At 40.3% G+C, this 26,499-nt stretch overlaps 1 protein-coding gene across 12 annotated transcripts; it reads left to right on the forward strand.

Moving 5' to 3' along the window:
- Positions 1–1,022: 1,022 nt before the first annotated feature.
- B3GALNT1 (beta-1,3-N-acetylgalactosaminyltransferase 1 (globoside blood group)) lies at positions 1,023–23,239 on the forward strand. 12 transcript variants are annotated; one of them, XM_011967567.1, is made up of 7 exons: positions 1,023–1,172; positions 1,973–2,074; positions 2,336–2,421; positions 2,646–2,738; positions 4,610–4,704; positions 17,041–17,159; positions 20,323–23,239. In XM_011967567.1, exon 7 carries the CDS (start codon positions 20,357–20,359, stop codon positions 21,350–21,352), a length of 996 nt encoding a protein of 331 aa, XP_011822957.1. In that variant the 5' UTR covers positions 1,023–1,172; positions 1,973–2,074; positions 2,336–2,421; positions 2,646–2,738; positions 4,610–4,704; positions 17,041–17,159; positions 20,323–20,356; the 3' UTR covers positions 21,353–23,239. The 12 variants fall into 12 exon arrangements, with proteins under 12 accessions (XP_011822957.1, XP_011822906.1, XP_011822922.1 ...); XM_011967516.1 differs by lacking the exon at positions 2,646–2,738; XM_011967532.1 differs by lacking the exon at positions 2,646–2,738 and having other exon boundaries at positions 17,041–17,143.
- Positions 23,240–26,499: the final 3,260 nt, after the last annotated feature.

The following is a 26,499-nucleotide window of genomic DNA, read 5'->3' on the forward strand; positions in this document are numbered from 1 at the left end:
GTCTATTTTTTCAGTATATTAATCTATCTGCAGTGAAACCTGTCTGGTTTTGTTATTAATGGACCTCCTTGACTTAGTGAGGTGAACTGTCAGCCCAGGTGGGGTGAAGAATGGTTGTGATAAAGGCGTGCAGCAGGGCAGCAATCACTTTACTCTCTGCAAAGGACACAGCTACCGGCCAAGGCTGGAACCAGGAAAACAATCTCAACCATAATTTAGATCTGATTATTATAATTTAGATCTGATTATTTATGCAGTGCCAACTAAGTCCTTGACTTACACTGCTACTATCTATACTTACTTTTGTTGCACACCCATTTTGATCTCTATATTCACCCTTATTATTTTCAGAGAACCTTCAAACTATCATAAGTAATTTTGCAGAAAAAGGCTATAAGGAAGAAGCAGTCAGGCCAAAGAATAAACAAAAAGAAATGGTGGGCCACGTTTACAGTCTTGATGCAAATGTGTGGGTTACAATCAGGGATGGTGCTCACGGCTGGGCGTAGTAGTGGTTAAATACATGATTCAGACCCACCTGATTTTGAGGAAAGGACCAGTACAATCAATACTGCACATCTTGGTAAAAGGAGTTTGAGGAGATGGATCTGAGAGTTTAGGTCAGCTATGCTTAGGTGTACAAAAGCAACTCCCTGGGACTCCCATCCATACACAGGTCATTGAAACCTGACGTGTCTCTCTTACCCCCAACTCCATTTCCCATCGATTCCAGAAGAAGTACGGGCATTTCTTCTGAGACAGCAAAGAACTCCTCCTAAGGTTTCTGCTTTACTAATTAGTTATGTATGAAGTTTAACAAGAAAATCCCTCCAGGGCCGCCTCCAGGCCAAGGATCTTAAACAGAAATGCTAGCTTGATGTCTGCCACTAAGTTGTGTAATCTTGGCCAGCATCAGCTAAAGGCACACATAACACGGCCGTGCTCGGAATGCAAGATGACCGCGAGGATCCAGAGGGCGCGCCACGCAAGCTCACAGCGCTGGGGGCCACCTGGGCCCGCGCGTGCAGCCAAGGGCTTCCGGCCGCGGCCCCGGCGCGTGGTCTGCGCGCGCCCGGCCGTGCGTGCGGCTGCGGGGAGGCTGCGTGTGTGCGCAGAGCGGGAGCGCAGTCCACCTTCCCGCTTCCGAGCTGGGTGCGCGCCGAGCACTGGAGGTAAGTGAGAAGGGCGGCCCTGCAGAGTCTCCGAGGCGGTTGAGACCTGCGGCTGGGTGGCGGGCGTGGCCGCTGGACCTGCCTTTCCTGGAACGCGCCATCCTTGTAAACGCCTAGACCCCGGCAGCTAGGCCGGAGGCACCGCCCACTCCTTTGGAGCGGAGCGTGGCCCAGGTAGAGTCGCCCCGCCTTGGCGCTCGGGCTCGGGCCTCGGCGACCAGCAGCTCCCCGCGTCCGGTGAGCGCGGGAGAAGGGGCCCAGTGGGGCAGTGGGCTACGCGGAGGGCCCAGGCCGCGGCCGCAGCCGCTGGTTGTCCACCTTACCTTGCGTCGCCTGTGCGGGTCCAGCCACCGTCAGATCCGGGTAGCGACCTGGGGCGTTTGCAGCGGTGCGGAGGAAGAGGACGGGAACGGTGTTACGGTATTGGTGGGCCCCTAACAGGCCTGCGGCGAACGCTTTCTTGGAGCTATGGGGAAGGGCCCCGGCGCAGGGCTGCCGGAGGGATTGGAAAGGAATGTGAAAGTCAATGGGGAATGAGGAGAAGGGGCGGGGAGAGAAGGAAATCCCACGGGGCTAAGGCTACAGGATTCCTACAGGCGGTGTTAAGGAGCATACAAGGCGTTTTAAAAGGATTCCTAGAGGTGCAACGGAGTGTCACTTTTCCAAGCAGGAAGGAATGATGCCATCCTCAAGCACGGGTAGTCGTTGAATTCAGTACCCGTTCACCTTCTTACTGCTGGATTTAGGAGGAAGATTTGCCGGTCTTTCATGATTTTGTTTCCTCTGCAGTTTGCACAGAGATTTTGTTTCCTCTGCAGTTTGCGTTTAGGAGGTGGCTGTGTTGTCGGAAAAGCTGTCAAGGAAGAAATTGCCAAACCATGTCTTTTTTTCTGTTTTCAGAGGTAAGGAAAATTTGGGTTTGCAGTGTTTGACTGGGAACAAGTTTTTTAGCTTCTCCCAGGAGGCTTAAGCAAAAGAAGGGCGCTGAATTTGGGCTCTTAGTATGTGTCGATGCTTGATAAAAGCATAAATTATCGAACATGTTTCAGTCTGTAGAAGAGAACTGTTTTTTAAGAGATAAGAGACTGACATTTTTTGCCCTCATAGACTAAAATGTTCATTCAAATGAATGGCCATATTTTTTTTTCTGTTCTTCTGTTCAGTAATTCACAGCAGATCTGAGTGTTTTAATTAAATTATGGAATACAGAAAACAACAAAAAACTTAAATTTCATCTGGAATTCCACAGGTGAGTTCATCTTACTTATAACTTATAAATTATCCTAATTGGTTAATAATATCCGTAATAATGCCCTTTACAAGGTTTAAGGATCATTTATGTAGCCACGAAGTTTGTTGTATATTCTAGTATGATTCTTTCATCAGAGGATTTGAAGAACTTCAACAGTGAAACTCTACTAAGCCGTTTTGGATAATACATATTTTCTGTCTTTTTTCTTGCTTAAAAAACAGAGACAAGGCCTCTTTATGTTGCCCAGGCTAGACTAGAACCCCTGGGCTCAAATAATCCTCCCACCTTAGCCTGCAGAGTAGCCACGACTTCAGGTGTGTGCCACCTCACCCGGCCCTAATAATATATATTTTTTCTAAAATATTGAAGTACTAAAATACCATGGTTTTTCAGGAAAACCCGATAACTATAAAAAGTTAATTCAGTTGGTCATATTTAACTTCAAGTTCTGACTCAACTCCCTTTATCCCTAAGAAAATGCTCCATTGAGTACTTTTTCTCTTTCGCCTTTGGATGGATGATGTCTCTTTTTGTGCCCAGCCTCCAGCTTTGTTTCATCCACCATTGGATGATGCAGGTAGAACTCCCTTTCCAGAAATGCCTTTGTCCCTTTCACAACTACATTGTGTCCAGACCAAATAATCTTTTAGAGGGATGGATCATTGTTGCTCACTGTGGGGTAAACTCCCACTGTGTGGTAGATAGCCACATGGATGGGGTCAAGCATGTGGGATCAAACAGGATACTCTTAATGACCTTGCACAACAGATGCATTCAAAAGTTACAGTTCATTTAACAGCAAACTGTTAGGCAAATATCTCTCTTGGGACTATGGACATTGCTTTTATACTAATAAAAAAGTTGTATATTATAAATATTGATTTGCTTGTGTTACCAGGCCTTTTGGCATATTGTGAATTAGAGGCTAGGGGAAGATGAGAGGATGAGCTAGAAATACGGCAATTTGTAGGGGCACATCAGCATGGGGAAGGAAGATGAAGCTACAGAACATCTGTAGGGTAGAGCCCCAAGTGCCTGAAGGTTGGGAGATTTGGCTGGGGAGATAACGTGCACTCCTTGAATCTCTGAGATATTAAGGAACTAAAAGCTAGAGTAGGTTATCAGTTTCCCACCCCATGTAATTGTGACTCTGAATACAGGTAGGTAACTAGGATCCCATTGTCTGTGGCTTCTCGTTCTGTGTGTCTTACCTAGAACTATATTTAGCTGTTTTGTTTCCAGAGTTTGTTTTCAAGAATGGAGTTACCACTTTCTATGCAAAAGCAGAATGGAGTAGCTGAGACAGACCCTAGGGCCCACAAAGAAAATATTTACTATCTGCCTTTTATGGGGGAAAAAAGTTTGCCCACTTCTGGAATAGAACATGGATTTCTGCTAAACTCTCAAGCTGTGCATTTTGAACAGTCTCATAAACGTTAGAATAACAAAGTCCTCCTCTTAAAGCATTTCACAAGTCTGCAGCCACCTATTCCTGCAGCATGACATGAGGGCTCAAACTATATCTCATATCTGGAATTATATTTGACTACTATTTTGGTTACAGACCTTGTTGTTGAGAATGGAGTTACGCACTTTCTAAGATAAAAAGTTACCATCAAGTTTTATCTCTTAGCATTAAATAGTTCCTTTCTCTATACTGATACAGGCTGTAAATTTATGCCTCTATTGGGCACTAACACATTCTGAGAGTGCAAGCTCAGTTCCCTGCTGTGGATTTTGGTCACTAATTTAGAAACATTTGAGCTGGAAAGCCTCCCCCATGTTCTCTAGGTGGGCTTCACTGATGACGTTCGGTATGAAATGTGTAGTTGTGAGTCTTCCACCATGCTCTGCATTGAGTGTCTGCAGCTTGAGAACAGGGCTTGTCTGTCTGCTTCCCAGCTGCTACACCAACCTCTAACACAGGTCCAGAACACCAAGTGAATGAATGAAATACCCTCAGATGACTAAGGCAAAGGTAATTGATGGCTTAACTAACAAGAATGGTAAAGATCTGTAATATTCTCAATTTAGGGTAGTAATGGGAAGAAATGTTAACTAGAGCAGCTCCCTGATGCCCTTCCTCCGGTGGATAAAGCTGTTTCTAACAAAACAGACACAGAAAGCCCAGCTTTCAGGGTAGTCTTGCTGCTGTTCTGCCTGACTTGTGTGATCTTTGCTCCAGTTTTCCTAGCTCCCTGGACCGGGTTGACCTGTTGGCTCTTCCCACTGACTGCTGTATCACGTGGTGCTCTCCAACTACTCACCCCGAGTGTAAAGGTGTGTCTGCTTCTGCTGCATTCTTTGCTTCCCACCCAGGAATCTCAGGAGGCTGTGACATTAGGTGTGAGGGTGGTCTCTCCCAGGGCACTGTGCCCTGGCAGAAGGAACTTGGCAATTGGAGCTGAAGGGCTTGAGTTTGGATTCCATGTCTTCCTCTACCTGGGCTGCACTGTTCCCTGAAAAATGGGATTGATGTTAACACAAATTTAACAGTGTCATGAAATGTGCTTTGTGAATTGTAGTTAGAAGCACTATAAACTTGTATAGTGTCCAGAAGTTCACTATGCCTTTAAAAAAAAAAAAAAGCCCTGCTAAAAATCCTGATGTGTATTGCAAATTATTAAGAGTGATTTTTTATGTTTTTATTGGAATATGCAGTAGGGCAGAAGCAAAAAGAAAATTGCAGCTAAATTTTCCTTCTGAAGTCCTGCTGCTTTTGTTTGCTCCTCATTTTTCTCAGCCCAAACCCAGAAATCCGTAAAAGATTCTGCATGTCACAACCCAGAAATCTATCAGAGATTCTCATATGCAGGGATTGTTTTACCTACAAGAAAGTAGTTTGTTTGCAAACAGTATATATAATATGTCTTACTTACATGTGTCTTTAAAAAGTCAGGTGTCTTCTACCTCAGCACACGGAAGCAGCAGGCTTCCATTTTAACGAGGCTTTAATGAAAGACATTCTCCCATATATCTTAGAAGATACCTGAGGGTGGTAGTGCTGCAGCCAGCAGGGTTTCAAGGGCAGAATTGAGAAATGGTAATGGAGTATAGGTATTTATACTCACTGTCTACCTAAAACTGTGTGACAGCTACAGAGAGTGGTGCTCGAGGTGGGCTTTTTCTTAAACTCAGTAAATACTTCAAATTCATTCTTAAACATTGAACAATTTAAAATATGCCAAAATGAAACCTTTTCTATGAACTACATTTTAAACATCAATAACAAAGTTGTAGAACCTTGTAGTTAGAAGGGACCTTTGACATTTCTTAGAATAACACTATTTTTGGTTTCTCATTTGCCTAGTGATACTTACATATTATTCAAAATAATTTGAAAATCTCTACCATGGCCCTTCTAAGTTTTTCTTGCCTCCAGAACAGAACATCCCAGTTCCTTCAGCCACATGTCATGCAATCCTTATGCAGATGATAAACCCTTCACCGAACGAGTTACCCTCTTCTAACTTGTCAGTGACCCTTTCGAAGTGGAACTCATATGGGGCTATGAAATTATGACCCCTTTTGCCCAGATGCTTTCTTGAACCTAGGAGTGTATTGGGGGGTGTGTGTGTGTCTGTGTGTGTTAGAGAAGGGGGACACAATCTAGTATTCACTTGTAGAGTTTCTGTTAGCACTGCCATTCATTCACAAGTACTTGGGAGCGCTTCCTATGTGCCAGGCACTATGCTAGGTGCTGGGGACACAGTGGTGTGCAAGAATGAACATCATCTCTGTGCTGGTAGGGCCAGATGGAGCCTGATAAGTAACCTAGCCCAATGCCCTAAAATTCTGTTGAGGAATAATTCCTCAAATTCAGTGACTTGCCTCCCTGCCAGAACTAGAATCCTTGTTTCCTAACTGCCCAGTTATTCCTTTACATCACCACCTTTTATCATATTGGACTCATACTCAGCTAAACCATAAGGTCTGTGTAGGCTGCTGTTAAAATGGCCCCCCATCCTGCTCTTGTGCAGCTGGTTTTTCGAACTCTGACATAGGACAATAAATGTGTTCCCATCAAATTTCATCTTGCTGTCTTTAGCTTTTTCTCACCTGTTAAAACCTTTTGGATTGTAATTACATATTTTAATGAATTTGTCATTTTTTTCCTGTGTTTTTCTTGCCTACAAAATTGAATAAGCCCATATTCCTTTGTCTTTAATTAGAAGTATGAAATGAGAAAAGGCTAAAGATAGGCCTGCGATTTTTTTCCCCCAGTTTGACAAAGATGCTCCAGTCAACCTTAGAACATCAGCAGGAGGGCAGGTCTCTGGCACCTTTGTGTAACACTATTCCCAGAGTCCAGCACAAGGCCAAGAAATGTTTCTTGAACAAATGACTGCATGAAAAATACACTGGCTATGATGGATCAGCCGATTTTTAAGCCATCTAACCACTGTCATTACTCACATTTTCCCATTTTGTTCAGAAGGACTTGAAGTGCCCAGCTCTCTTTACAGAGAAGCTTGATTCTTAGGTGTTGTCTAGGAGTTACCTTGATCTTCTGTTGAAGAACCCTATTGAAAATGAGGCTTAGGTTAGTCAAACAGAGCATTTTCAGGGAATCTCTTCTAGCTCCTGATGGTCATTGCGTTTGTGTCATAAGTGTTCACTAATGTTTACAGAGTCTCAGCAACATATTCAGGGTTATTTGGAATACAGATTACCATTAGTCCCTTCAGGGATTTCTCCATTGCCAAAAAGTGAACTTGTTGGGGAAGACTTGTTGAAAACTGGGTGAGGATTTGGAAGAGCTCAGTATGATTTGCATGGGAATTGGACTAGACTTCCCTTTCTTGAAAGTTTCTGGTTTAGCCACTCGAATAGCTGGCATTACAGGCATGCACCAGTATGCCTGGCTAATTGTTGTATTTTTAGTAGAGACGAGGTTTCACCATGTTGCCAGGCTGGTCTTGAACTCCTGGCCTCAAGCAGTCTGCCCGCCTTGACCTCCCAAAGTGCTGGGATTACAGACATGAGCCACCATGCCTGCGCAAAAGTTTGTGGTTTAACTTTGACAACTCTTCACCTCTGAGGAAGAACAGAGGTGCTGCACTATGAAAGTATGAAGACACCAGGCCAGTAGGATAAAACAAGGCAGGAAGGAAGCTTTTGTAGTGCAGTGGCTACAGACTCCACTGAGGGTGGTGAAGATAGCCGAGTTTTCAGTGCTTGGCTCTGCAGGCTCTGACACCCTGACTAGTGAACAGGTGTCCAAATCTCAGGCTGGTTAGCCGAAAGATAAATGTTATAATAATGGTTCCTACTTCGTAAGATTGCTGTAATCATCAAACAAATGGAAATACAAAACATGCTTACTACAGTGCCAGGACCAGGCAAGGACTATTGCTAAAATTTTGGAGAGAGGGGAGTATGAAGAAGTTGGATAGAGTAGAAAGCAGGTTCTTTTTGATGTAAGCCTTTGTTTGCCTTGACAGAGGAAAGTATATTTCATTTTTACGTATTATCAAATTAAGCAAATATACCAATTGCTATTCATTCAGTAAATAAAATTTCCTATTATATGTCCAGCTATATGCTCCAAAGTAAGGAGAAAAATGTAAATCATATCAAATATGCACAATCCTCAAATAAAGTAGCCTGACGCCACTTGAATATCACACGCACTACAGCTGGAAAAGGTTCTTGTATTTTGCAGCTCTCCTCCAGTTCCTACAAGTGCCTATGGCAAGACTTTTGACAGTGTGAGTGGTGCCCAGAAAAAAATGATGTTCACTTGTAGGAAGACTATGGGGCAGAAAGAAAGATCCCGGGAGAGGGGAGCACATGTGCAGAGGAGGAACCAAGAAGTGCGCATTTGGCCTTGTGGATCTCTACTAGTAGTTCTTGGGGGCTCGTATTTGCGGGATAGCAGAACATCAGGCAGCGGGAGATTCTAGGGGAAACAGAATCCTTGGACTCTAGGAGAAGACTTACTGATTTGGAAGGAGAAGGTGGATCCACTAAGATTTATTTGCATGTTTAATTGTATTATAGAGAACGTCATGCCATGTAAGACATTTAGGAGTTAGGAGCAAAGTTTGTAAAGGAGATGTAGACAAATAATATTTGTAGAGGAAGCATATAGTGTGGACTCTAATAATATCAGCAATACCATCTACTTAGCCCTTACTGTGTGCCAGCCCCATCCTAGATGTTTAGGACGTTTTATTTCATGTAGCTCTCCCAGTAAACCCCACGAGAAGGTATTATTGCTCCCATTTTACAGATAAGGTAACTGAACCTTAAAAAGGTTGAGTAATTTGCTGAAGTGAATTTCATTGCTTCTCAAACTTCAGTATGTCCACAAGGCACCTGTTAAAAATGTTTCTGATTCACTAGGTCTGGGGTGGGGCTTGGGTCTTTGCATTCCTAATACACTCCCAGGTGGTGCCCATACACTTTGGGGGAGGGGTCTAGGCATCACATTCAAATCACCTGGGAGCTTTAAAAATACTGCCTCCTGGTGCTCGCTTTGGCAGCACATAAACTAAAATTACTGCCACCTGAACCCTGCCATGCTCTGAAACTCTGATTTAGTTGGTCTGGCATCCAGCTTTGCTTCCAGTGTTTTTCAAGTTCTTCAGGAGATTGTAATGTGTAGAAAGTGAGAACCACTGGGTTAAAGAAGAGGGGGAAAAAAGTAGTGGTCAGATGGCACTGGCTGTGTTTATTTCTGTATAATCAGGGGAGGTCCTCAAACACAAAGCAGCAGTGAGTTGTGAAAATAAATAGATGTGTAGTTGATGAGTCTAATTGAATGGTAGAGTTTTATATTGCTTTATGAGTTAATGTGTTTAGTTTGAAAGGGTACTGGTGAAATTTCCCTCAAATATGTGAATTGATACGTGAGTTATATAATAAGGAATATACATGATTGATGTAATGATGATTTGAATTAAACTTAATATGCACAGGACCTTTTTTTAGGCAATTAAGATTTCCACTCCCTTTGCAGTATTTTATGTAGAAGAAAAGTTAGAATGTTGCAAAACTGACAGTAGTTTGGTAATTATCTATAATAGTTAGCATATGGATGATCCTGAATCTAGCATGCTTGGACCTAAAATGTAGCTAAAATTCGTTTGTTTTTTTTTGGACCTTTTAAAATGTACATGATCAGAGTTAGCATAGCCTATTACAATAAGGTTTTGTTATTAGAAGAGAGCTGTTGAAAAGCATAATCTAACAAATTCAGTTTACTTTTGGATTCAATTTATTCTTGGCAATATTTACTAAGTGGATAAAAGTACGTTACCAAACCATTTACAAAGTGTGCGAATATTACAGAGAGCCTACTATGTGTCAGACACTGGAAATATGGCAGTGAATAAGATAGGTCAGGTTTTCCCCCTCTTCAATCTTACATTCTTTTGAAGGGAACAGACAATAAACAAATAGAAATAGATTTTTAAAAGTCTAGATAGGGTTAAATGCTGAGAAGGTATTAGGCTTAAGTCCCAGCTGATGTCCGACAAGATGTTAGGTTTGAGTCCCAGCTGAGGTCCGAGGGGAATGGGTGGATGGGCGAATAGCTGAATGAACACTGGGGGGGCTGTAGGCAGGTGAAATGTAGTTTTATTCAGCAGCTTTTTAATCAGCAGCTTACTTACACTAACTCTTTCTCACAGTTTCTTTATCTTGGCTGTTTACTTCAGCTTTGTGGCTCCTCTTATGAGCCTGCTCCTGCTGCCCCCACCCTTGCAGCTGCACTCCCTGGCCTACAATGCCGGCATCAGGGTTAGCAGCCTACTTTTTCCCTCTGGACGTAAGTCCTCTTTCCCGAGGCGACCCACTCTCCCTTACAGGGGTCAGTAGCATTACTCTCTCTGGGCATTAGTGCACCCCCAAGCCATGTCAAGCCAACTGAAGCCCTGTGCACAGCATCAGCAGGGCAGTTATACCTTTTACAAACAATAGCGACTCAAAGCCAAGTATAAACTTTCACAGACAGGTTATCTAACAAGTTAAGTATGCGCCTGTGCCCTAAACTTGCTAAGTCACTTTGACTCGTATGTTCGCCTTGGCCTATTCCTTAACCAAAGCACATTCATGTACTTTATGGAAGGGAATAACGAGGGATGTGATAGAAAATAAGTGCTGGGAGAACTACTTGAGATAAGGGGTCAGGGACGGACTCTCCTAAGTGACACTGTGCTGAGATCTGAGGCATGAGGAGCCAGCCTTTCCAAGAACCAGCTTTTTGGTTGGAGGGGCAGAGTAAGTGCAGGCTCCGCAAGGGAGCAAAATAGTTGACATATTCAGGGATAAGAATGGGAGCCAGGCCGGGTTTGGTGGCCCACGTCTATAATCCTAGCACTTTAAGAGGCTGCGGTGGGAGGATTGCTTGAGTCCAGGAGTTCGAGACCAGCTTGGGTAACATAGCAAGACCCCATCTCTATATATTTATGTATGTTTTTAATTAAGAAAAAATTTAAAAAATCAAAAATAATGGAAGCCATGTGGTTGAAATAGGATTGGGAGGGAGTAGTAGTAGCAGATGAGAAAGAGGCTTATATAAACCCTTGCAGCCAGAGACTTAACAGATCTTCATAAAAAATGTGAAACATTGTTGCTGGCATTGTGACACATGCCTGTGGTCCTAGCTACTGGGGTGGATCACTTGAGGCCAGGAATTCGAGGATGATTGTGCCTGTGAATAGCCACTGCTCTCCAGCCTGGGAAACATAGCAAGACACATCTCTAAATTTTTTTTTTTGATGTTAATATTGTTATTTTTAAGCTTTTATTGTCTCTGTGCTTTTTTGGCATTCCCTAAATTTTCTGTAATGAACATAATATTACATTTGCAATTAGAATAAATATATTTTTTAATGATTACATTTGATTTCTTTTTGCAGGAAATAACCAACGTTTTTGCACTCCAGGAAAGAGTTTCGGGTTATTTTGGCTTAAATAGTTGTGCCGTTGTAGTATCTCTGTTTGTCTGTTTTCCTGGAGTCTTTGCATTTGAATACCAATACCCTCATTTATTTTCTAGTGACCTCCAGTATGTTTTTGTAGTAAAATAAAAAAGTGTGTATCTGCATGAACGATTAGTTACTATTCTTGTTAAAAATTTATATTTTAGGTTTTAAGGGTAGGAATTTTGAGTCTTCCTTGTGAAAATGATAAGGCTGTGATGCTGCTATACTGTTTATATCAAGGTTCAATGGTTGCAAGAAATTAAAACTCAAAGCAGCTCTGGTCAGAAGAGCTCCTTAGCATAGGAAGCATAGCGAGCAGGCAGCACACTCCCTGGGATCTAGCAGCCAAGAACGTGAGATCTGGAGTCTTGTTTGAGTTTGTCTCCACCACTTACAAGCCTGTGATTTTGAGCATATTCTCCCTAAGCCTTAGTTTTCTCACCTATTAAAAGGGGATAATAGGGGTTTTTAAAGCACCTTAATTCATGGGACTCTCATGAAGATTACATGATCTGGTGCCTGGAAGCAGTTACTGTTGCCATCTCCTGGTACCATTGTTAATACTTGTTAACACTGAGTGCCCACAGTGATACACAGAATGACTGACTGGACTGCTAGGCTTTTAAAAAATGTTTGTAATGAAGTATGACATGCAAAAAGGTGAGTGCATAAGTTGTAAGGTGAATTGTCAGAGTAAACATGGCTACCACCTAGAAAGTCCCCTCATTCCATCCCAGTTATATTTCCTCTGTCTCCCCAGAGGTTGCAGTGTCCTGAATTCTAACACCATAGCTTAGTTTGCCTAATTTTCAACTTGGCATAAATGGAATCATAGTGTCTATTCTTTATGTGCTTGGCTTTTTTCACACAACATTATGGTTGGCAGATTGTCCATGCTGTGATGTGGTGTGGTAGTTTGTCCATTTTGGATAATGTGCTGTTATATGGATTTCTGCCTGCTATGGTGGGTGGATATTTGGGTTGTTTCCATGTTGGGGCTATCATGACTAGTGTGCTGTAATGACCTTTCTTGTACATTTTTTGAGGGGGGGCTGCCATTAGAAGGACTTGAGCCCCCACTTGTATATTTCTTGATGTCCTTGACATACATACACATTAATGGTGAGTGTCCTGCCTCAAGTGGGATTGTTGTATTGTGGGGCACATATATGTTCAGCTTTAATAATTCCTAAAAGTTGTCTGAAGTAAATGAACCAATCTGTATTTACTCCAGACTACAACTACAATTTTTATGGTTTTAATAATTCACAGAAACTGACCTCTTAAATCAATAAATACAGAGACCTCCTAAGATGGGGTTTCCAAAGGTGTGGAATACAAGTCTTGACAGAGGCTCTGAAAATTAAACCTATTAAAATTGGCTCGTTGTTCACAGAAATTTGAGAAACATTGCATATTATATCCTTTTCTCAGAGAATGTACCTTAACATACTAAAAACTCTGAGAAGCCCTCCACTAAAAAAAAAAAAAAGAATAGTTTAGGCCGGGTGTGGTTACTCACGCCTGTAACCCCAGCACTTTGGGAGGCCAGGGCGGGTTGATCATGAGGTCAGGAGTTCAAGAACAGCCTGACCAATATGGTGAAACCCTCTCTGTACTGAAAATACAAAAATTAGCCAGGCGTGGTAGCATGTGCCTGTAGTCCCAGCTACTTGGGAGGCTGAGGCAGGAGAATAGCTTGAACCCAGGAGGCAGAGGTTGCAGTGAGCCAAGATTGCACCACTGTACTCCAGCCTGGGTGACAGAGCAATACTCCATCTCAAAAAAATATATAATAATAATAATAGTTTGTTTAAATGATTTCTGGTTGTTTTGGCCCACGGAGCCTTTTTGCGTCTGTAACACCTGTAGATAAAACAGAGATACAGCCTGTGATTGTTGAGGCATTGGGAAGGAGACGGCCATCTTTGGCTGCTGTAAAGCTACAGCATTTAATAACGGAGATGCTGATTACCTCCTCTTTGAGAGTGGTGCTTTCATTGATGGTTGAAGCATTGGTACACTTAATACACTGGAAGCTGATAACCTTTTTATTTTTGGAGGTTTTCTGAGCTTTTCTAGTATGTGAGATGTTTTTTCAACTGCTGCAGATCAACCCCTAAATCAACAAGTAATTACTGGTGGCCTGCTGTTCACCCAGCATTGCACTAAGTTGGTGGGATAGATAAGAACTGTTTGCTTAATGGAAATTGCTTATAGTATAGTTGGCAAATTCATGTGTAGTTAATATAAGCACAAATTTATCTTAAAAACATTTTTGTAGGTATGGGGTATCACTGTGTTCCCCCAGGTTGGTCTTGAACTCCTGGCCTCCAGCGATCCTCCTGCCTTAGCCTCCTAAAGTGCTGGGATTATAGGTGTGAACCACAGTGTCAAGTTTATCTTTTAGAAAATGGAAATTATTTTTAAGTTGTAATTTCTTTCTTGACAGTGATGTGTGGCATTATTTAAGAAGTCAGTAATAAAACAATAGCATACTTCCCTGTTGGGCCTTTTCGTATTGTTTTCTATTCATCGCTATTGTTGATTCTTCTTTCCGTCCCTCCTTTGGGACGTGGGAGTTAGAACAGTGTCAGGGTCCTTGTAGCCCACTACTCAGCTGTCCTAAGGAGGCAGGCCAGCTGCCGTGTGCTCTCACTATCAGGAAATGAGCCAATCCGAGGTCTCTGGCCAGTTTGATTTCTGTGACACACACATGCTGTGAACACAGGGGCCATTTCAGTTGAGCCTTTGTGTATATGGCTGAGTATCATTTTAAAAATATGTTTATCGATTGATGGTTGTACATATTTATAAGGTACATGTGATATTTTGATACATACATACAATGTGTAATGATCAAATCAGAAATTTAGGATATCTATAACCTCAAAAATTTAGCATTGCTTTATGTTGGGAATATTCAGAAACCATTAAGTGCTCTTGGTCCTGGACCAGGCTCTGTGCTGACTGGTTAACCCAAGTTCTTTCCATTAAACCTCACAATAATTGAATTGGTTTTGTGATGCCTGATTCATAGCTGAAAAATGAAACTTTTAAGAAGGTAACTAACATGCCTAAGGTCATACAACTAGTCATTGTTGCAGTCAAGATTTAGGGTGGATTGGCTCTGATATCCAAAGCATTTTTATTATGCTTTTTTCCTGTTTGTTTTCATAAACTTAAAATACAAAGAAAACTAAACATTAGAGAACACCTATATTTCCATCGCCCTGAATTAGCAGCTGTTAATTATAGTATAGTATTTGTGACCAGTGTTTTTTTTCCCCTTTAACCACATGTTCCTTTCATTCTTCCTGCTGATGGGTGTGGTATGTTTTCCTGTAGTCCCATTAAAATCATTATTCATAGTTGCTTCTAAAGGTTAATCATTTCTTGTGTTTTAGAATTTTTATAAATGGTAATTTATACATGTATCATTATATAACTTGTTTATACTCAATGTTTTATTTTTGAGAGTTAAATTGATGTACTGTGTACAAATCCAGTTCATTTAGCTATCATATGGGATTCCATTGGAAGACATACCAACTTTTATTTATTATCTTATGGACATACATTTATGGATTTGATTGCTTTCTTGTGATGTTCCTTAGCTTTTCTTTCTATCCTCTGTATTTATTGTAAAATTTGATTAGATTCCAGTTAAAAATTACATTGTATCTCATTAGAAAATATCTAATATGTGTTTGTTCCATCATTTATGATGTTAAGATTAATTATTGGGTTAAGAGTGGTGACACCCTGATCTTCTAATGTAAAGTTTATATTTTTTCAGTTCTTGCAATTAAAAAGTAATTTTCATGGTGTTACTTTGACGTCATACAGATAGCCAGTTCTCCATCAACCTTTTATTTATTATCAAAACCCTGATGAATAATCATCAGTAATTTCATGAAAGATTGCAAAATTATAATTTCCTTATTCTGTCATTCCATCTATAGTAGTCCCTGCTTATCCATGGGGGCTATGTTCAACACCCTGTCCCCCAACCATGCCTGAAACCACTGTAGTACCACACCCTACCCAAGGAATGCCAAGGTCACCTTTTCACTTAAAGGAAGCACTTTGAGCTTCTCTTTGACCTATCTGAATTGTCAGCATCCCTACTTTTCTGCCTTGGGGCCATTATTAGGTAAAATAAGGGTCACTTGCACGCAAGTACTGAGATACCATGACAGTGAATCTGATAACTGAGGGCTCCTACGTGACTAACAGGTGGGTAGCATATATAGTGTGGATAGGCTGGGAAGAGGGAGGATTCATGTTCCACCTGGGACAGAGAAGGATGGTGTGAGATTTTGTCATGTTATTCGGAACAGTGTGCAATTTAAAGCTTATGAATTGTTTATTTCTGGAATTTTTCATTTAATATTTTCAGACTCTAGTTGACTGTGGATAACTGAAACTATGGTCCAGGAAACTGCAGGGGTGATTGCTATACATTTTTAATTGGAATTTTTCTTTAAAACATTTTTAAATTATTTATTTTTGAAGCAGGATCACACTTTGTCACCCAGGCTACAGTGCAGTGGCACAATCACAGCTCACTGCAACTCGGACCTCCCACACCCAAACCATCCTTCTGCCTCAGCTTCCCAAGTAGCCAGACCACAGGCTCATGCCACCATGCCTGGCTAATTTTATTATTTTTTGTAGAGACAGGGTCTCACTATTGTTGCCCAGGCTGATCTTGAACTCCTAGTCTCAAGTGATCCTCCCACCTTAGCCTCCCAAAGCATTAGGATCATAGGTGTGAGCCATGATACCTAGCCTATAAGTGGCATTTTTCTATAAAGAAGAGCTTTTTCTCTTCAATTAGAGCTATTTGCTTCCCCTGAACTATAGATGATTCTTTAAAGCAGGAAATAAAAAATGCTGTCTTTCCTCCATCACCCCAGTAATTTTCAAGTAAGAGATTGGTATAGTAGCTCCTGCATTGAAACGTTTTACATTGCTCGTGTGCAGTGCAGATATGGTGTTCTCTTTAAATTTATGGATGAAACAAATTGTGTATATGAGGATTTTGAGCTTCTAAACATTGTTTTTGTGGGTTTTTTTTTTTAATTTTTAGTAGAGACGGGGTTTCACTGTGTTAGCCAGGATGGTCTTGATCTCCTGACGTCATGATCCACCCGCCTCGGGCTTCTAAACAAATTTTTAGGAAATTTTATGGTTTTTAACTTTTTTAAGTGTTTTCCATATTTTTTGCAATTGATTTATAATTGTGCTGTGGTTAGAGAATGTAGCCTATATTATTGTTTTTAAAATTGTTGAGAAGGCTTATGTTACCTAATATTATTAGTTTTCTTTTTAAATGTGTTATGTTGTCTTAAAAATGAATGTTTCTATTCTTTTTATTAGATGAAAGGTACTAAATGTTTCATTTGATCAAGATTAATATTATTTGAAACATTCGTATCCTTTTTTATCTGCTTGATGTATCAGTTACTTAGATGTATTAAAAATCTCCCATTATAAATTTTCCCATTTATACCCATACTCTTCGGGTTTTGCTTTATGTATTTTGATGATATGTTTTTATGGTTATAGAGTTTCATGATTGTTAAATTATCTTTTTGGATGGTTTCTTCTATTAGTAATAACATCTCCTTTGCCCGTTATTAATGATGTTTGTTTGTTTATTTATTTTGAGACAGAGTCTTGCTGCTCTGTTGTCCAGGCTGGAGTGTAGTGGCAGGATCTCAGCTCACTGCAACCTCTGCCTCTCAGGTTTAAGCAGTTCTCCTGCCTCAGCCTCCCGAGTAGCTGGGACTACAAGTGTGCACCACTGTGCCTGGCTAATTTTTGTGTTTTTAGTAGAGATGGGGTTTTGCCATGTTGGCCAGGTTGGTCCTGAACTCTTGACATCAGGTGATCCGCCTGCCTTGGCCTCCCAAAGTGCTGGAATTACAGGCATGAGCCACCATGCCCAGCCTGAGAGTCTTTTTTTAGTAGATAAGTTTACGTTTCCTTAATTAACAGCACATTTAGATTTATTCCTGCCATCATCTTTTGCATTTTCTGTTTGCATGCATTTTTTCTTTTTCTTTCCCATTTTCCTACCTTATATTGAATAGACAGATAACTTTCTTCTATTTCTCAATCAATTTGGAAGATATGTATTCTATATTTGTTCTTTCAGTGATCAATGTAAAGATTAATGTACATTCTTAAATGAACTTTTTAGCAAAATGTGAAAGTTTATCCATATCTCTTTGTTCCTTAAAATATACTAAGAATGTTAGCATATTTTAATTTTCCTGTGAAACATCTTTTTGTAGCCATCATGTCATTTTTACCTAGTATTTTAATTACATTTTTTAACCACATGAAAAAATTTTTTGCCCCTCCCTCCTTTTCAGGATAATCTATTTTGATAGTAAGAATCATTTTAGAGAACACAAATAGGATGGAAATGACGCCAAGGGTAGAACCACAGCTGATAATAACAGCTTCTGTTTGTTGAATACCTAACACAGGCCAGAAGCTTTGCATATATTATCACTAATTTGCACTATATTAATATCTTCAATATAGAGACAGGAAACTGAGACTTCAAGAGATACATACCCATTCATCCTGGCTGGTAAAGGATGGAGCTGGAGAGTAGACTTTAGTAGCTGGCTTTGGAGCCACGTGTGTTGTAGGTGACCTAATCTGTTCCGGCCAGTTCTTTAGAGTCCGTTCCTCGCTTTGGACTAGATAGTTCCACCTCTCTTTGCTGCTGCTTTATTTTATTCATGGGTCCATAAATGATAGACATCATAACCGTAGTCAACATTCTCACATTTAGAAACTATGGCTTATAGAATGTGTAAAAAGTAACTTTTATAATAAGGTTTGCCATTTTAAGTTCTTCCCATTGTTGAAGAGTAGTAGGGCCTTCATCATCCATATGCAATTTATAAATGACACCCCTTACAACACTTTCCTTTGTTTTTCCAAAATCTGTTAAAATCTGCTGATTTGTTAGAATGAGATACTTGTTGTAATAAATGTACAAGTCGTTAGTGGCTGAGTTGTAAGTGGTGCCCTCAAGGGTTATGTAAATGCTCAGCCAGGTGAGGAGAAAACATAAAAAGGCAGTGTTAATTTCATAATTCTTGTTCTCAAACTGTTCCACTTCAGGTTTTTTTCTGGGATTGGCAGTGTATGGCTAGTAAAGGGGATAGGGGAGGATAGGAGGTGGATGGACAGATCTATATTTTATCCTTTAACAAATGGAGATAGCATATCAAGCTTCAGTGTCCATTGCACTCCTGCCGTAGGCCTTACTTTGTCTTGCACTTTGACTCCTGAGAGAAAAATTGTTTTTGCCAACAAGGTCATAGAATGTAAGTGGAGAAGCAAGACACATATACATGGAACCGAACTGGAGAGAGTTTGCTAAAACATTACATTCCGTTGTGTGGGTTAAAATATGGAAAGCATTACATACAGAAAAGATAATTGTGGCGAGACGTTATCAGGGCAGGTAAGAGATGACCAGATGAAGAGAACAAGGAGCCTTGAAATCCTGTTATTTTCATATGTATTAAGAGATAGAGGGGCTGTATGTCCAGAGACCCTAAAGTTGACCCAAGGTAGAACCCTTGGTAGACCAGCCTTCCCATAAGGACATTAATGTCCATTCTCCATAGTGAATTCCAACTTCCCAAGAACTCTCCCCCATATAATTGTGGGTAAAAGGGCACCTGCCAGCAGCCTCCTCAGCCCACCCTTCCTCATGTTGTTCATCTGTCCCTTATGCTAAAATTCCTTTGGTGTAAACAGTGTGTACTGCACTGTGGTGCCATGTTTACATGTTGTCTTGGGATTTCTTCTTTCTCCTGTCTCCTACTTCCTTTGGTCTCCTTAGTGCCTGGTCTTTGGAAGTAGAAGATGTCCAGTAAACACACATACATGAATGCCTGCAGACTGAAGTCTGTGCCCCTGGTGCAAGGAAAGCTCTATGGAATCCCAGATTATAAACCACCCTCTGCCTTGAGATCAGGAACAGAGCTGAGGCCTTGCTGTCACTTTACAGCAAGGCCTCCTCTTGTCTCAGCTAGAGCTTCTAGCTCTATGAATGTTCTATGCCTCCTCTTGTCTCAGCTAGAGCTTCTGTGTAAAAGCAAGTGTTCTAGGAGTTTCCGTCCCATGATTCTGATTGGGTGTGTGATTTCTGAAGAGGTTGGAATGGGAAATGTGGAAACTTAGTACTAAGGACGGGCCTTTGATTTAAACAGTTGCTGTCCAGACTAGCATTTGAGTTTAACCAATGAGGTAAAAGAAGGGATAGGTGGTGTTTGGGGCAAGTAAAAGCTGTTTCATAGTCAGTGTTTGAAAACTCAAGAGAGATGATCCTATTTGTGTCTGGAGGACTTGCCTTTCAGGTGAAGAATCTCTACCTTATCCCACATCAGCAGTCACTAATAATAGAATAATGATCACTATAGGGTTTTTCTTATCCGAATTTGCTAGAATCCATATCAGAACACACAGCTGAGAAAGACCCTTCGTTTATTTGGGCATGTGGCTAGTAATATCCCCTTGACCTAAATCCTCTTTTTATAGTTAGGAGATACATTTTATTTATTTGTTTTTATGGTAGATTTATTTTTTAACCCACCATTACCCATCTCTTTCTGTCCCTATCCTATCTGCACCTAGGATAGAATTATATTTAACAGTAACCTGTTAATTTAGATAGAGTAGGATAACTCTACTCCAAAAATAATCAAAGGATGTCTAACATTGGTCTTGATGTGAGAAGCTAAAATAGAGTTTTGGTTACTGGTATTTATTTGCTTATAGTTAAATGAAGTAGATTCAAGTCAGGACTTTTTGTTTTACTCTGGAGATTTTGTTCTACCCTTTCTCCTTGAGTAGATAGTCAGATGTCTTTTGAAAATGTGTTTTGGGTGTGGAATATTAACGCAGTTTTTGATAACTCTTCCAGAACTTTCAACTCGCGTGCTTCTGAGCTGCTGTGGATGGCCCCGGCTCTCTGGACTGTCCTTCCGAGTAGGATGTCACTGAGATCCCTCAAATGGAGCCTCCTGCTGCTGTCACTCCTGAGTTTCCTGGTGATGTGGTACCTCAGCCTTCCCCACTACAATGTGATAGAACGCGTGAACTGGATGTACTTCTATGAGTATGAGCCGATTTACAGACAAGACTTTCACTTCACACTTCGAGAGCATTCAAACTGCTCTCATCAAAATCCATTTCTGGTCATCCTGGTGACCTCCCACCCTTCAGATGTGAAAGCCAGGCAGGCCATTAGAGTTACTTGGGGTGAAAAAAAGTCTTGGTGGGGATATGAGGTTCTTACATTTTTCTTATTAGGCCAAGAGGCTGAAAAGGAAGACAAAATGTTGGCATTGTCCTTAGAGGATGAACACCTTCTTTATGGTGACATAATCCGACAAGATTTTTTAGACACATATAATAACCTGACCTTGAAAACCATTATGGCATTCAGGTGGGTAACTGAGTTTTGCCCCAATGCCAAGTACATCATGAAGACAGACACTGATGTTTTCATCAATACTGGCAATTTAGTGAAGTATCTTTTAAACGTAAACCACTCAGAGAAGTTTTTCACAGGTTATCCTCTAATTGATAATTATTCCTATAGAGGATTTTACCAAAAAACCCATATTTCATACCAGGAGTATCCTTTCAAGGTGTTCCCTCCATACTGCAGTGGGTTAGGTTATATAATGTCCAGAGATTTGGTGCCAAGGATCTATGAAATGATGGGTCATGTAAAACCCATCAAGTTTGAAGATGTTTATGTCGGGATCTGTTTGAATTTATTAAAAGTGAACATTCATATTCCAGAAGACACAAATCTTTTCTTTCTATATAGAATCCATTTGGATGTCTGTCAACTCAGACGTGTGATTGCAGCCCATGGCTTTTCTTCCAAGGAGATCATCACTTTTTGGCAGGTCATGCTAAGGAACACCACATGCCATTATTAACTTCACATTCTACAGAAAGCCTAGAAGGACAGGATACTTTGTGCAAAGTGTTAAATAAAGTAGGTACTGTGGAAAATTCATGGGGAGGTCAGTGTGCTGGCTTACACTGAACTGAAACTCATGAAGAACCCACAGACTGGAGACTGGAGGGTTACACTTGTGATTTATTAGGCCCTTCAAAGATGATATTTGGAGGAATTAAGTATAAAGGAATTAGAGGTTTTTGCTAAAGAAATTAATAGGACCAAACAATTTGGACATGTCATTCTATAGACTAGAATTTCTTAAAAGGGCGTTACTGAATTATAAGCTTACTAGGCTATAAAAACAAAATAGTGTGGAGTTTTATTTATTGAACAATCTAGTCACTTGAAGGTTTTGTGTGTATCTTATGTGGATTACCAATTTAAAAATATATGTAGTTCTGTGTCAAAAAACTTCACTGAAGTTTTACTGAACAAAATTTTACCTGTTTTTGGTCATTTTAATAGGTACTTTAAGATGTTGCAGTATTTCACAGTTATTAATTATTATTTAATATTACTCCAAACTTTCTGTGTTTTTAAATGTTTTGACAATTTCAATACAATATAAACAGGATAGTGAATCATTCTTTACATTCAAACATTTTCCAGTTACTCAACTGATCAGTTTATTATTGATATATCACTCCATTAATGTAAAGTCATAGGTCATTATTGCGTATCAGTAATCTCTTGGACTTTGTTAAATATTTTACTGTGATAATATAGAGAAGAATTAAAGCAAGAAAATCTGAATTATTGTCTTGTTTTTAAAAATATAGTCCCTAGTATTTTTAGAAGTCACTTAATCTGTCTCATTTTTCCACCTGGAAATTAGGAATAATGTAGAATGCCAGGCAGTAATTTCCTTTTGGAAAGGACTCTGAAGGCAGAAAAAAAGGGAGAGAACCTCATGGGCAGAATATTATAAAAAGAGTGTCATATTCCAGCATTTGAGTTGGAAAGAGAAGATTGAAGACTGAAGTTGCATTATTAGTCTGCCCTATTTTTTTCCTTTTGACAATCAGTTTGTGAATAAATAGGAAAGAAGCTGCCGCTGTTATGAGTTTCTCATCAAGATGAAAGCCCTAATGTGTAAAGTCAAATCTGATTTAAATTTTGTGCTTTTGTAGAAAGACATTTCTTCATGTGGTGATATATCTTTTGTTGGACCTGCTAATAGTAGGTCAAAGAGGAGTACTCCTTGTCCCCTATTCCTGGGATTATGCAGTTTTCTTTTTAGAGTTTATATAGGGCAAGTGGTTATTTTTTTCTGAATTATAGGATGGAAAAAGATCATATCCTTTGTCAGGAAATATAAACTTGAAAGGATGTAGTCAGCTCTTGTAATATTCATATTTATGATTGTCCTATATGAAAGACAACTTCAGTTAAAACTGTAATGTGTGGTTCTCTATAACAAGGCGATTTCTGTTTCCCAAGGCTCAGACCTAATCCAGTTATATTAAAATCAGTTAAATGAAATATTCTATGGAATCGATCTATGCCCTTGTTAATCTCCATCCATATAGGAGTCACTTTCTTTAAGACAGATGGTGGTAGTTATTTTTGTGGCATGGTTAGATTTGACTGGTTTTGCAGAAGATTATAGTCATGTACTGCATAATGACATATACAGTAGTGATCCCATAAAATTATAATGGAGCAGAAAATCTATTGCCTCATGATGTTATAGCCGTTGTAATGTCATAGCCTAGTGCATTACTCACGTGTCTGTGGTGATGCTGGTGTAAACAAACCTCTTCACTGCCAGTTGTATAAAAGTACAGCACATTCAGTTATGTACAGTACGTAATACTGATAATGACAATAAATGACACCGGTTTGTGTATTTACTTTTCATCATTATTTTAGAGTGTTCTCTTCCTGCTTATTAAAAAAAAAAAAAATGTTAACTCTGATACAGCCTTGGGCAGGTCCTTCAGGAGGTATTCCAGAAGAAAGCATTGTTATCATAGGAGATGACAGCTCCTTTCATGCTATTTCCCCTGAAGACCTTCCAGTGAGACAAGATGTAGTGATGGAAGACAGTGATACTGATGATCCTGACCCTGTGGGCCTAGGCTAATGTGTGTGCTTGTGTCTTAGTTTTTAACAAAGTTTAAAAAGTAAAAAAATAAAGTTTAAAATAGGAAAAAGTTTATAGACTAAGGATATAAAGAATATTTTTGTGCAGTTTTACAAGATATTTGTGTTTTAAATTTAAGCTAAGTGTTATTACAAAAGAGTCAGAGTTTAAAAGTTTGTAAAGTTACAGTGATTTAAGTTTAATTACTGAAGAAAGAAAATTTTTAAATGAATTTAGTGTGGCCTACTTTAAGTGTGCCGTGTTTGTAAAGTCTACAGTAGTGCACAGTAATGTTCGAGACCTTCACATTCACCCACCACTCACTCAGTGACTCAAACAGAGCAACTTCCACTCCTGCAAGCTCTGTTCGTGGTAAGTGCCCTCCCTATGCAGATGTACTATTTTTTATCTTTTATACTGTTTGGTGTTTTTACTGTGCTTTTTCTATTTTAGATACACCAATACCATTGTGTGACGGTTTCCAACAGTAAGTATTCAGTACAGTAACATGCTGTACAGGTTGGCAGCCTAGAAGCAATAGGCTCTACCATGCAGCCTAGGTATATAGTAGGCTATACCATCTAGGTTTGTGTAAGTACACTCTGTAATGTTTGTACAACAACAAAATCACCTGACATATTTCTCTACAACATATCTCCATTGTTAAGTGCCACATTTCTGTACATCGATGTTTGGGAAGCTAACTCAAAACATTTCTAGAGAGAACTTTTAACACACAAAAAAATTCCCTTTCACTTTTAGAAAAGACAAAAACAAAAAACAAAAAACACCAAACAAGTAAAATGTGAATAATTGCCAAGTTTCAGAAGATTGTTTCTTCTGAACTGAAGGTTGGTGTCTAAAAGAACCTACAAAGTTAAATGATTAGGAAAACATTAAGAGATTGGGTCATTATTTTTTTTGTTTTTAACTATATTTCTTAATAAGCTTTCAGGAAGTAAATATTAGCTGTGTTATTAAAATCATGACCTGGTGTTTAATCAAATCAGCAGCTTTAAAAATTTTAACTCATATAACAACGTTTAATACTGGGGCTTTTCCTTGCGGTAATTCAGCCCCGTCTGCCTTAGCCCTGCCATCCCCATAGTTTCACACACCCTCTGCCTCACTTGCTTTCCCTGTCTGCAAGTGTTGAATTTGTGACTTAGCACATTAGTTAACTTTGCTAAGGGTCACAAATGCTACAGTAACACCCAAATCTCAGACTTGATGACAACCAAATGTTTTCACTCACATTGCATGGCAGTGGTTGGCTGCAACCCTGCTCCATGTGTCTTTCATTCTGGGATCCAGGCTGAGGGGCAGCCCGTTTGGAACATGCTGTTCTTACAGAAGGAAATTAAAAAGCTGGTGGAAGCACAGTGGCATATATTAATACATCCACTGGCTGAGACGAATCCCTTGCCAAGCCCAGTGTCACTGAGGTGGGAAAGTACATTTCTCTTGCAGGAAGTAACTGCAAGTGGTGTTGCAGCATGCAGGAATGTGTTCTTCCGCAGAATGAGGTATGAAAAACAGTGCAATTGTACTGTGAGCTGCCACACTCAGTGTCTGAAAGGGAGACGGAGCCTTCAGACAATGCTAGACAACTCTGCAACAGACCCCAATTTAGGCCCTGTAAACCTGCAGAAACATAAGACATAAAAATTTTTGCCTAATGCTACCAACTTTGAAGGTGGTTTCTAATGATGATAATTAAAACAGTTCTCACCAGGGAAATTTCCCATTGTCTGTGGCCCTGGGGCCAAGCCTTCTTTCCTCACATCTGGCCCTTCCTCCATACATGCCGGTCCTTACCCCTGCTTGAGGTTATCAACGAGTAATTTCCAAAACTCCTTTCCACTTAGCCCTCTTTGTTTCCACTTTCTCCTTTCAGACCATGTGGGAAGCAAGGCAGAAGTGAATTCTACTTATATTTCAACCCCCCACCCCCCCCCCAAAAAAAAGGCATTTCCCAGATAAAAGGAAGTCAACTTCTCTAAAAATAAATTTTGCCATTCTCTTAAAAGGTTGCAGCAGCTGCAGTGACAATTCTAAATGCCACTCTTCCCTCTCTTGCAACATATGTACAAACTGTACAGAAACAGGATGAAAATATAACAAAATTTGAACAGAAAATGCCTCTCAAAGATTTCTTCCTACTTTAAAAGTACCTTTTATTATTTCATTCTCAATGAGGATAAATCATTTTTATAACAGATGTTTTAAATATATTAACAAATTTAGGTAAAAAGTGGCATCAAAATGTCACAAGCAAAGACTGCTGGGGTGCAAGCCAAATGCTGTGTTTGCCGCTGAGCCCCCAGCCTCGCATGCCCACCGTCCCGCTTCTGTGCAGGCAGGGGCTGCCTCCCACCTCAGTCACTTGTGTTGTATAAGATAGGGTCTCGCTGTGTCACTCAGGCTGGAATACAGTGGCATGATCATAGCTTACTACAGCCTCAGGCTTCTGGGTCCAAGTGATCCTCCCACCTCAGCACCCCCCAAGTAGCTGGGACTACAGGTGTGTGCCACCACACGTGGCTAATTTTTCAAAAACTCTAAAGATGGGGCTTATTATGTTGCTCAGGCTGTCACCGCTCTTTACCAGCCTTTCTTGCTCATGTTTTGACATCTGAACCAATCCCAGCCAGTGGGACTCTAGGCGATGTCTGCTGGTGGGCTTCTGGGCTTTCTAATAAAGACAAAGTGTTCTTTTCTTTGGCCAGGTGTTATGTCTGCAATGATGGTATCTGAAGCAACCATGTGGATCCCTTGAGAACAGCCTAAAGGCCAGGGCAGTGGCTGAGATGGAGAGCCTGGCTCTTGATGACATCATTGGGCCACTGAACCAACCCTGTGACCACAGACTTTTTGCCCTTGCATATGTGAGTTAACCACCATGGTGGGTGCCGTGGTCTGTTACAGCTGAGGACATCCAAACTGTAGGAACATAAGAAACAGTTTTCCCCTTCCTGAGGATCTGGGCCAGTGATGAGTGGGGCTGATGTGAAGAGGTAAACCCAATTTCCTAT

Source organism: Mandrillus leucophaeus, unplaced genomic scaffold, assembly GCF_000951045.1.
Source record: "Mandrillus leucophaeus isolate KB7577 unplaced genomic scaffold, Mleu.le_1.0 Scaffold1198, whole genome shotgun sequence".
Taxonomy (NCBI): domain Eukaryota; kingdom Metazoa; phylum Chordata; class Mammalia; order Primates; family Cercopithecidae; genus Mandrillus; species Mandrillus leucophaeus.

Coding starts and splice junctions, on each gene's coding strand:
- B3GALNT1 (XM_011967567.1), top strand. CDS start 20,357: ATGGCCCCGGCTCTCTGGACTGTCCTTCCGAGTAGGATGTCACTGAGA.